This window comes from Pseudophryne corroboree, chromosome 3, assembly GCF_028390025.1.
Source record: "Pseudophryne corroboree isolate aPseCor3 chromosome 3, aPseCor3.hap2, whole genome shotgun sequence".
In the NCBI taxonomy this organism is placed as follows: Eukaryota; Metazoa; Chordata; class Amphibia; order Anura; family Myobatrachidae; genus Pseudophryne; species Pseudophryne corroboree.
In genome coordinates, this window is record NC_086446.1 from 447,994,517 (window position 1) to 448,007,141 (window position 12,625).

General features: G+C 45.3%; 2 protein-coding genes across 3 annotated transcripts in view; one reads left to right on the forward strand and one right to left on the reverse strand.

The window, feature by feature from the left end:
• The window catches only part of SNRPB (small nuclear ribonucleoprotein polypeptides B and B1), a 184,803-nt gene that overhangs the window by 96,065 nt on the left and 76,113 nt on the right, over nt 1-12,625 (forward strand). The gene's annotated exons all lie outside the window — the stretch shown is intronic.
• DDX27 (DEAD-box helicase 27) overlaps nt 1-12,625 on the reverse strand; it is a 70,041-nt gene that overhangs the window by 5,949 nt on the left and 51,467 nt on the right. Inside the window, exons 17-20 of the mRNA XM_063960518.1 lie at nt 11,829-11,923; nt 11,632-11,749; nt 11,346-11,442; nt 10,619-10,687 (exon numbers count right to left, since the gene is read on the reverse strand). Coding sequence (XP_063816588.1) covers nt 10,619-10,687; nt 11,346-11,442; nt 11,632-11,749; nt 11,829-11,923 — 379 coding nt within the window. The remainder of the gene's footprint in view (nt 1-10,618; nt 10,688-11,345; nt 11,443-11,631; nt 11,750-11,828; nt 11,924-12,625) is intronic.

The following is a 12,625-nucleotide window of genomic DNA, read 5'->3' on the forward strand; positions in this document are numbered from 1 at the left end:
AATCTGAAATTTCTTTTCAGGGTTTACCCAAACTCCCTCAAATAGAGTATTCAGCTCATGAGAAGGAGGGAAAGTTACATTCAATTTTCCTTTCTTTATAAAAATAAGCTTTCTCCTGAGGAGGGCTTTCCGTAACTTCCAAAACTTCCTTTATAGCAACAATCATATATTGAATGCTTTTTGCCATTTTAGGATCTATACCCCTGGAATCACTATCGTCGACACAGGAATCAGAGTCTGTGTCGGTATCAGTATGTACTATTTGTGCAAATGGTCTTTTATGTGACCCAGCGGGGTCGCCTGTGGATGAAGAGGCAGAACTATGAAAAATCAAATTTTCTACTGGTTTTCTCCAGCTCTCTGCATGAGACTCAGACTTATCTAATGTCTTACTGATATGATTCACACTATCACGTAATTCACCCATTCAGGCTCATTGTGTGCCGGCAGCGCAACCACATTACAACTCTGTGTCCCTAAAATGGCTCCCTCAGGGGAAGAGCTCCCTACCTCAGACATGTCACACACGTGTACAACCACACCACAGACACTCCGGGAATTATAGGGGACAGACCCACAGTAAAATCTGTCAGAAGGACACAGATAGGATTTGGCAGCTCACAACCCAGCATCAGTAACACAATGTCTGTGAAACACAAAATGCCCACTGACATGCAGCGCTTTTATAATGTTAATCACACAATTATATAGCACCAAATTCACTGTGCCCCCCTCCCGTTTTGCACCCTGATACTTCTTCAGCAGTGGAGGAGGACCAGCGTTCTTCTCTGCAGCCTGGAAGGAAAAAAAATGGCGCTGAGCAGTGTGCTGGCTGACTGAGGAGGAAACCCCACCCCCTCAATGGCGCATTTCTCCTCAGCATTTATGAGGTAATTTTTTATACTGGCGGGGGTAGGACTGTGCCTCAGCAACTTATGCCCCTTATTATGGCAGTTTCAATAGGTTTCATACTGCCCAGGGCGCCCCCCCCCGCGCCCTGCAGTGCCTGTGTATGTGTGGGCAACATGGCGCGCTGCGCTCCCGCCAGCCACGCGGTACCTTTAGCCGTCACTTTGATTGAAGATCCATTCTTCTAACACTCACCTGTCTTCTGACTTCTGGCTCTGCAAGTGGAGTGACGGCGTGCTGTGGGAGTGAGCACATAGCCGCAGCTAGCGTTTAGTACCCTTCAGGAGCTAATGGTGACCTGTCAGCCAGAAGCAGAGCCATGAAACTATTCAGGAAGTTGGTTCCTACTTCTGCCCCCTAAGTCCCACGAAGCAGGGAGACTATTGCCAGCAGTTCTCCCTGAAAATAAAAAACCTAACATAAGTCTTTTCAGAGAAACTCAGTAGAGCTCCCCTGGAGTGCATCCAGTCTGCCTGGGCACATTTTCTAAACTGAGGTCTGGAGGAGGGGCATAGAGGGAGGAGCCAGTTCACACCCTTGAAAAGTCTTAAAGTGCCCATGGCTCCTGCGGAACCGTCTATACACCATGGTACTGAAGTGGACCCCAGCATCCTCTAGGACATATGAGAAATAGGTGTTATTATCTCAGTAGGGGACCCAAAAATGTGCGATTTTGAATTTTGGATAAGGGATACTCAACCTGTATACTGATTTACACGAATCCTAGTGGGCTATGTATCATGGGTGCTGGGTATGAGGTGCATGTGGGTCCCATACATGGAGCTGACCAATTCCCTTCGCCCTCTGCACACTTCTATCCAATAGCACCATCTTTCCAACACTACCTTTAGAAAGATAGCGCAATGTAGGAGCTAGCAAAGACAGGTACTGGGAGAGGGGCTGTACCCAGATTTCCAAACATACCCCTGACAAGCTCCAATGATATTTGGAAAACAGGGTGACATTAGGCAGCTTCTGCTTAAAGTAAAAGAGAATTATCCAAAACCACACACTCCTGGAGCTGTGATTGATTACAGATAGATGCTGCAATCCCCAAGGGTTTTTGATTTTAACCCTTTATATAGTAACCAAGAAAAAAACGAATACAGGAACTGCGCAATCTATCCTGTTGTGGATATTTAATCTCACATTAAATTTAATCTTTACATACACACATACATATAATACTTGATACCGGCCAGCATCACATAAAAAAGTAATACATAAAACCAATTAATAGATAATTATGCTCAATAGTATCTAATAATATTCAACTCCAAAAGGGTTAATATATTTTATATTCCAATAAACTTTCTACTATATCCAAATATAAATACTCTATTGCCTAACAATATATTACTTTCATTCTGAGACGCTCAAGACCACATTTAGCACCTCTGTTCTGAATATGCTGTTTATATTTCCCTTCTATATGTATAAACATGCAATGTTAGTGAGGTTACTGCAGTTAGTGAGACCAATCAAGCAAGGATAGATTGTCCAACGTTGATAATTAGTAGCATAAAAACATGCAAAAAGTCTCTTATTCCAGATGTTAAAAATTCAGCATAGCATGCATTGATAAAGATCCTTATTGCCAGATGAACCTTTTTTTCACATTAATAGGGACTACAAAACGTCACAAACGTCCATCAATTCGAAGCCCTTTCCATAATATAAAGGCTCCTGCTGTTTAGCCAAGCAGATCATGCGCGATTATAGCCTCTTACAAAACAGTTCGTGTCATTCATATGGTCCAGAATATATTATACTGTGCCTGTATGGTGTCTTTGAACAACCCCTCCCGGCTGGATCAGCCTTATCTGGAGCCTCCGGGTATTTTTCAAAGGCGTACTTCTCCTCCCCCAGCCAACGATGGGGCCGTCACTCCTGCGGCCGGCCGGCTCGCTGATATCTTTTGCTGCTGGATCCTGTGTGTGGAAGTGATGACAGACGCGTTTGCCCGCCTATAATTACATCAGCAGCTTCCTCAGTGTCGACACTGAGGAAGCCGCTGACGTAATTATAGGCGGGGAAACGCGTCTGTCATCACTTCCATACACAGGATCCAGCAGCAAAAGATATCAGCGAGCCGGCCGGCCGCAGGAGTGACAGCCCCATCGTTGGCTGGGGGAGGAGAAGTGCGCCTTTGAAAAATACCCGGAGGCTCCAGATAAGGCTGATCCAGCCGGGAGGGGTTGTTCAAAGACACCATACAGGCACAGTATAATATATTCTGGACCATATGAATGACACGAACGGTTATATAAGAGGCTATAATCACGCATGATCTGCTTGGCTAAACAGCAGGAGCCTTTATATTATGGAAAGTGCTTCTAATTGATGGACGTTTGTGACGTTTTGTAGTCCCTATTAATGTGAAAAAAAGGTTCATCTGGCAATAAGGATCTTTATCAATGCATGCTATGCTGAATTATTAACATCTGGAATAAGAGACTTTTTGCATGTTTTTATGCTACTAATTATCAACGTTGGACAATCTATCCTTGCTTGAATGGTCTCACTAACTGCAGTAACCTCACTAACATTGCATGTTTATACATATAGAAGGGAAATATAAACAGCATATTCAGAACAGAGGTGCTAAATGCGGTCTTGAGCGACTCAGAACGAAAGTAATATATTGTTAGGCAATAAAGTATTTATATTTGGATATAGTAGAAAGTTTATTGGAATATAAAATATATTAACCCTTTTGGAGTTGAATATTATTAGATACTATTGAGCATAATTATCTATTAATTGGTTTTATGTATTACTATTTTATGTGATGCTGGCCGGTATCAAGTATTATATGTATGTGTGTATGTAAAGATTACATTTTATATGAGATTAAATATCCACAACAGAATAGATTGCGCAGTTCCTGTACTTGTTTTTTTCTTGGTTAAAATAAGAATTTACTCACCGGTAATTCTATTTCTCTTAGTCCGTAGTGGATGCTGGGAACTCCGTAAGGACCATGGGGAATAGCGGGCTCCGAAGGAGGCTGGGCACTCTAGAAAGATCTTAGACTACCTGGTGTGCACTGGCTCCTCCCACTATGACCCTCCTCCAAGCCTCAGTTAGGACACCGTGCCCGGACGAGCGTACACAATAAGGAAGGATTTTGAATCCTGGGTAAGACTCATACCAGCCACACCAATCACACCGTATAACTCGTGATATGAAACCCAGTTAACAGTATGAAACAACCGAGCCTCTCAACAGATGGCTCAACAATAACCCGATTTAGTTAACAATAACTACGTACAAGTATTGCAGATACACCGCACTTGGGACGGGCGCCCAGCATCCACTACGGACTACGAGAAATAGAATTACCGGTGAGTAAATTCTTATTTTCTCTGACGTCCTAGTGGATGCTGGGAACTCCGTAAGGACCATGGGGATTATACCAAAGCTCCCAAACGGGCGGGAGAGTGCGGATGACTCTGCAACACCGAATGAGAGAACTCCAGGTCCTCCTCAGCCAGGGTATCAAATTTATAGAATTTTGCAAACGTGTTTGCCCCTGACCAAGTAGCAGCTCGGCAAAGCTGTAAAGCCGAGACCCCTCGGGCAGCCGCCCAAGATGAGCCCACCTTCCTTGTGGAATGGGCATTGACATATTTTGGCTGTGGCAGGCCTGCCACAGAATGTGCAAGCTGAATTGTACTACAAATCCAACGAGCAATAGTCTGCTTAGAAGCAGGAGCACCCAGCTTGTTGGGTGCATATAGGATAAACAGCGAGTCAGATTTTCTGACTCCAGCCGTCCTGGAAACATATTTTCAGGGCCCTGACCACGTCTAACAACTTGGAGTCCTCCAAGTCCCTAGTAGCCGCAGGCACCACAATAGGCTGGTTCAGGTGAAACGCTGACACCACCTTAGGGAGAAACTGGGGACGAGTCCTCAATTCTGCCCTGTCCATATGGAAAATCAGATAAGGGCTTTTACAGGACAAAGCCGCCAATTTTGATACTCGCCTGGCCGAAGCCAAGGCCAATAACATGACCACCTTCCACGTGAGATATTTCAGATCCACGGTTTTTAGTGGTACAAACCAATGTGATTTTAAGAAAACTCAACACCACGTCGAGATCCCAAGGTGCCACAGGGGGCACAAACGGGGGCTGAATATGCAGCACTCCCTTTACAAAAGTCTGAACTTCAGGTACTGAAGCTAGTTCTTTTTGAAAGAAAATCGACAGAGCCGAGATCTGTACCTTAATGGAGCCCAGTTTTAGGCCCATATTCACTCCTGCTTGCAGGAAATGCAGAAATCGACCTAGTTGAAATTCCTCTGTTGGGGCCTTTTCGGCCTCACACCATGCAACATACTTCCGCCATATGCGGTGATAATGATTTGCTGTAACCTCTTTCCTAGCTTTAATAAGCATAGGAATGACTTCCTCCGGAATTCCCTTTTCCTTCAGGATCCGGCGTTCAACCGCCATGCCGCCAAACGCAGCAAGTTTTGGAACAGACAGGGCCCCTGCTGCCGCAGGTCCTGTCTGAGCGGCAGAGGCCATGGGTCCTCTGATATAATTTTTTGAAGTTCTGGGTACCAAGCTCTTCTTGGCCAATCCGGAACCACGAGTATCGTTCTTACTCCTCGCCTTCTTATTATTATTCTCAATACCTTTGGTATGAGGGGCAGAGGAGGGAACACATAAAACGACTGGTACACCCACGGTGTTACCAGAGCGTCCACAACTATCGCCTGAGGGTCCCTTGACCTGGCGCAATATCTTTTATAGCTTTTTGTTGAGGCGGGACGCCATCATGTCCACCTGTGGCCTTTCCCAAAGATGTACAATCCTTTGGAAGACTTCTGGATGAAGTCCCCACTCTCCCGGGTGGAGGTCGTGTCTGCTGAGAAGATCAGCTTCCCAGTTGTCCACTCCGGGAATGAACACTGTTGACAGTGCTAACACATGATTTTCCGTCCATCGGAGAATCCTTGTGGCTTTTGCCATCGCCATCCTGCTTCTTGTGTCGCCCTGTCGGTTTACATGGGCGACCGCCGTGATGTTGTCTGATTGGATCAGTACCGGCTGGTTTTGAAGCAGAGGCCTTGCCTGTGTAGAGAAGTCACCTGACTTGACCAAAGTCCTTGGAATTTTCTTCCCTGTGTGACTGCCCCCAGCCTCAAAGGCTGGCCTCCATGGTCACTAGGACCTAGTCCAGTATGTCGAACCTGCGGCCCTCCTTAAGATGGGCACTCTGCAGCCACCATTTTAGAGATACCCTGGTCCTTGGAGACAGCGTTATCAGCCGATGCATTTGAAGATGCGATCCGGACCACTTGTCCAACAGGTCCCACTGAAAAGTTCTTGCATGGAACCTGACGAATGGGATTGCTTCGTAGGAAGCTACCCTTTTTCCCAGGATTCGCGTGCAATGATGCACCGATACCTGTTTTGGCTTCAGGAGGTCTCTGACTAGAGATGACAGCTCCTTGGCTTTCTCCTCCCGGAGAAACACTTATTTCTGGTCTGTGTCCAGAACCATCCCCAGGAACAGTAGACGTGTCATAGGAACCAGCTGTGACTTTGGACTGTTTAGAATCCAACTCTGCTGTTGTAGCACTTTCCAAAATAGTGCTACCCCGACTAGCAACTGCTCCTTGGACCTCGCCCTTATAAGGAGATTGTCCAAGTACGGGATAGTTAAAAACTCCCTTTTTTCGAAGGAGTATCATCATTTCGGCCATTACCCCGGTAAACACCCTCGGTGCCTTGTACAGTCCTGTCTGGACTTGGTAATGGTAATCCTGTACCACAAATCTGAGGTACTTCTGGCGAGGATGGTAAATGGGGACATGCAGGTAAGCATCCTTGATGTCCTGGGATACCCTGTAATCCCCCTCGTCCAGGCTTGCAATAACCGCCCCGAGCGATTCCATCTTGAACTTGAATTTTTTTTTTTTTTATGTATGTGTTCAAGGATTTTAATATAAATGGGTCACACCGAACCATGCGGTTTCGGTACCCCCACCCGTGTAGAATAGTAACCCCGTCCTTGTTGAAGTAGGGGCACTTGAGTATTACCTGTTGGGAATACTGCTTATTAATTGCCTTTAGTACAGCCTCCCTGCCTGAGGGAGTTGTCGGCAAGCCATAATCTAGGAAACGGCTGGGGGGAGATGTCTCGAATTCCAGCTTGTATCCCTGACATACTTCTTGAAAGAAACAGGGATCCACCTGTGAGCGAGCCCACTTATCGCTGAAATTTTTTTTAGACGGCCCCCCACCGTACCTGGCTACACCTGTGGAGCCCCCGTGTCATGCTGTGGGCTCAGAGGAAGCGAGAGAAGAATTTTGAATCTGGGAGCAGGCTGACTGGTGCAGCTTTTTCCCTCTTCCCTTGTCTCTGTACAGAAGGGAAACACCTTTGACCCGCTTGCTTTTCTGAAGCCGAAAGGACTGTACCTGATACAGTGCTTTCTTAGTCTGTGAGGAAACCTGAGGTAAAAATATTTCTTCCCAGCTGTGGCTGTGGATACGAGGTCCCAGAGACCATCCCCAAATAATTCCTCACCCTTATAAAAGGCAGAATCTTTTTAAAGCCAGCATCACCTGTCCCGTGACAGGTCTCTAATACCCTCCTGACAGAATGGACATTACATTCATTTTGGATGCCAGCCGGCAAAATATCCCTCTGTGCATCCCTCATATATAAGACGACGTCTTTAATATGTTCTCATGTTTGACAGGGTCACCGACCACGCTGCAGCAGCACTATCTGCAGGTCTCCGTCTAGTACCTGAGTGTGTAAATACAGACTTCAGGATATCCTCCTGTCTTTTATCAACAGGTACCTTCAAAGTGGCCGTTCCTAAAACGGCAGTGCCACCTTTTTTGACAACCGTGTGAGCGCCTTATCCACCCTAGGGTATATCTCCCAGCGTAACTTATCCTCCTGGCGGGAAAGGGTACGCCATCAGTAACTTTTTAGAAATTACCAGTTTCTAAACGGGGGAACCCACGCTTTTCACACACTTCATTTATTCATCTGATGGGGGAACAAAACACTGCCTGTTTTTTCTCCCCAAACCTAAAAACCCATTTTTAGAGGTGCTTGGGTTAATGTCAGAAATGTGTAACACATTTTTTATTGCCGGGATCAAGTCACGGATGTTCCTAGTGGATTGTGTATATGTCTCAACCTTGTCGACACTGGAGTCAGACTCCGTGTCGACATCTGTGTCTGCCATCTGAGAGAGCGGGCGTTTTTGAGCCCCTGATGGCCTTTGAGACGCCTGGGCAGGCGCGGGCTGAGAAACCGGCTGTCCCACAGCTGTTACGTCATCCACCCTTTTATGTAAGGAGTTGACACTGTCGGTTAATACCTTTCACCTATCCATCCACTCTGGTGTCTGCCCCACAGGGGGCTACATCACATATATCGGCCTCTGCTCCGTCACCATATAAGCCTCCTCATTCAACATGTCGACACAGCCGTACCGACACACCGCCGACACACAGGGAATGCTCTAAACGAGGACAGGACCCACAAAAGCCCTTTGGGGGGGACAGAGTGAGAGTATGCCAGCACACACCAGAGCGCTATATAATGCAGGGACTAACTGAGTTATGTCCCCTATAGCTGCTTTTTTTATATATGTATACTGCGCCTAAATTAAATGCCCCCCCTCTCTTTTTTAACCCTTTTCTGTGTTGTAAACTGCAGGGGAGAGCTAGGGAGCTTCCCTCCATCGGAGCTGTGAGGGAAAATGGCGCCAGTGTGCTTGAGGGAGATAGCTCCGCCCCTTTTCCGCGGCCTATTCTCCCGCTTTTTTATGGAATCTGGCAGGGGTATTTACCTCATATATAGCCCCTGGGGCTATATATTGAGGTATTTTTGCCAGCCAAGGTGTTTTTATTGCTGCCTCAGGGCGCCCCCCCCCAGCGCCCTGCACCATCAGTGACCGGAGTGTGAAGTGTGTGAGAGGAGCAATGGCGCACAGCTGCAGTGCTGTGCGCTACCTTGGTGAAGACTGAGTCTTCATGCCGCCGATTTTCCGGACCATCTTCTTGCTTCTGGCTCTGTAAGGGGGACGGCGGCGCGGCTCCGGAACCGAACACCAAGGACTGGGCCTGCGGTCGATCCCTCTGGAGCTAATGGTGTCCAGTAGCCTAAGAAGCCCAATCCGGCTGCAAGCAGGCGAGTTCGCTTCTTCTCCCCTTAGTCCCTCGCTGCAGTGAGCCTGTTGCCAGCAGGTCTCACTGAAAATAAAAAAACCTAAGTCTATTTCTTTCTAAGAGCTCAGGAGAGCCCCTAGTGTGCATCCAACCTCGGCCGGGCACGAAATCTAACTGAGGCTTGGAGGAGGGTCATAGTGGGAGGAGCCAGTGCACACCAGGTAGTCTAAGATCTTTCTAGAGTGCCCAGCCTCCTTCGGAGCCCGCTATTCCCCATGGTCCTTACGGAGTTCCCAGCATCCACTAGGACGTCAGAGAAAAGAGAATTAGGTTTGTTTTTTTAAGTCATAAAAATATACTGTATATATTGCTGCTAGAGTCCTGTTGGAGAAAGAGCGCCATATACATTTTTTTTTTTTTTTAAATGTCAGTGGTTTGTATAGAATTAAAAATATAGCCATTAGGCAAAAGTGAATGCCCCATCCAAAACGGACTGGTGCGCTACATTTTTTGACACTGCCAACATCTTTTATTCAGCCAGGGTTCTCAATTCAAGAAACATTTTCCTAAAAATTTTTAAACCAAAAAATAAATACTAAAAGCAACTCCTTTACATGCTAGATAGTAAATGTACAATTTGAGTTTCGGCCTCATTTAGTGCAATCATTTTCACAGGACAGGTGTATGAGTGAGTGTGATAAAACAGGGTCAATAATACGGTGTAATTCCCGATTACACATGCTATGCATTCACTACTGGGGTCTTAATAGTTAGCACTCTTATAAAAGCAACAACGGGGGTCATTCCGAGTTGATCGCTCGGCAGCTACTTTTAGCAGCCGTGCAAACGCATAGTCGCAGCCCACGGGGGGAGTGTATTTTCGCTTTGCAAGTGTGTGATCGCCTTTTCAACATAGCGCAGCAAAAACATTTTGTGCAGTTTCAGAGTAGCTCTGAACTTACTCAGCCCTTGCGATCACTTCAATCTTTTTGGTGCCGGAATTGACGTCAGACACCCGCCCTGCAAACGACTGGACACGCATGCATTTTCCCCAAACACTCCCAGAAAACGGTCAGTTGACACTCAAAAATGCCCTCTTTCTGTCAATCACCTTGCTTTTGGCTGTGCGAATGGAATCTTCTCTAAATCAATCGCCCAGCACCGATCCTATTTGTACCCGTGCCTGCGCATTGCGGTTCATACGCAGATTTGCCGTTTTTTTACCTGATCGATGTGCAGCGAAAATAGTCAGCGAGCGATCAACTCTGAATGACCCCCAATGTACTTTGAGCAAGCTTTCAGCATGGGGTGGTAGGCTTTTATAGTCCATGCACAATCTGACATTCATCCAGATGGGCGTAACCCAGATGGGCGTAACAGGAACAAGTGAAGTCTAGAACGCAGTGAAAGCTTTTTTTTTTTTTTCTTTTAAACAAAAAAAACAAAACAAACCAACAGGCTCCTTCCATTCTATACCATATTGACTGCTGGGACCCTCCAGTTTTTACAAAGCACCCACAGGACCTAGGGACCCATTATGAGCATAATGCCACATACCGAGATTTGGATTTAAAGTTGCCTTTTCTACGTTGAATTCCCAGCCTCTTCCTGTCCTCAAATGATGGGCTGCAAGGAGAGAAACACCAGTCACAACAGTAGCTCCTAAATGACCAGTAACAATTCTACACAAAGTTAAGCAAAAACTCCGATGCAAGTTCCACATAGCATTAATATAAAACATCCTATATTATAAAAGGCTAGCAATTAAAGAGGATTGAAATGGCAGTTGGGCATGGAATGGATCGGATGCTTTAACCAGATGACTTAATAAATCACTGCATACTGCTAACGCAAGTGCTGATCCTCTCCTGATCCTGCTGGATTTGGTAAAATATATATATATATATATATATATATATATATATATATATATATATATATATATATATATATATATATATATTTATTATAGATTTATGCAATTTGTTTAGTCATCTATGGCCACGGTCTATATTTTATTGTATTCTGCTGCTGAAAGGTGTGTGAATGATTATACTTCAAGTATTGCAAGATTTAATTTCTTTTTTTTAGTTTTCTTCCTTATGATTCTACCGAGACATAAAAAGAGCATTATGCTCATCCAAGTCTATGTATACCATTTCACCAGCTTGACTAGTCCGCCATAGAGTAACCTACTGTGCTGGGTGAAAAGTATATGTCAGTGCTGCTATGGTGATAACATGCTAAGATCCTTTTCCATGAGAAGATGCTTGTGGTTACTTACCCTGCTCTGTACTGTTTCAGGGCTTTCCGACTTGTGTTTGTCAATTCCTCATCAAACACTGTGTTTTTCTTTTGTTTCTTTGGTTTTGAATTCTTGGCTGAAATGAAATAAAATAATGCAGTCTGCTACAATTGCAATAGCCATATTTTACCCATCCACATTATAGAGAACTCAAGCATCTCCAGTTTATTAAATAGATTCGTTTTGACATTGCATTTGTCATAAATATTGGAGTCAACCCACACTTGTCTGTGGTATCCCAACCAGACATTTCCACTACTGGTACCTGCAGCTTCCTCCTCTGGAGGCATTGCCCGCGCTCTCTTTGGTTTGCGGTCTCTCTTGGCGGCACGCTCTGCATACATCTGAGCCTTTAGCACCTCGAACTGAGAGCGTTCCTCGGGCTGTGAAGAGAGGACAGACAAAGGTCACAGGAAAGCAACAAGGTACATAAGGAAGAAAACAATCTCTTGGTTCTATTACCGTCAATTCTCCTTTGTTTTTGGTTTGTTCCAGGAATTTCTTCCTTTTTTTCTTTCCTCTCAGAGCCAGATCAAACTCCTGAAGAGCATGTGACACTGCAGTGGCGTAGGAATTAAAACAGAGGAGGCAGGAAGTCACACATATTATCATATCTTTTTACCATACACGCAACAACATCTTGCATAAATTGTAATTTTAAGAAAGTGAATTTTGGTGGACATCCTCCTAAGAAATTGTCTAGAATGCCATCTTGTCCATACTTTAACTAAGATGTAGAGGTGTGCGCTGACCCCTGTGTTTTCGGTTCAGTTTAAAAATCGATTAAAAAAAATAAGATTTTACTTACCGATAAATCTATTTCTCGGAGTCCGTAGTGGATGCTGGGGTTCCTGAAAGGACCATGGGGAATAGCGGCTCCGCAGGAGACAGGGCACAAAAAGTAAAGCTTTTTCAGATCAGGTGGTGTGCACTGGCTCCTCCCCCTATGACCCTCCTCCAGACTCCAGTTAGGTACTGTGCCCGGACGAGCGTACACAATAAGGGAGGATTTTGAATCCCGGGTAAGACTCATACCAGCCACACCAATCACACCGTACAACCTGTGATCTAAACCCAGTTAACAGTATGATAACAGCGGAGCCTCTGAAAGATGGCTTCCTTCAACAATAACCCGAATTAGTTAACAATAACTATGTACAATTTATGCAGATAATCCGCACTTGGGATGGGCGCCCAGCATCCACTACGGACTCCGAGAAATAGATTTATCGGTAAGTAAAATCTTATTTTCTCTATCG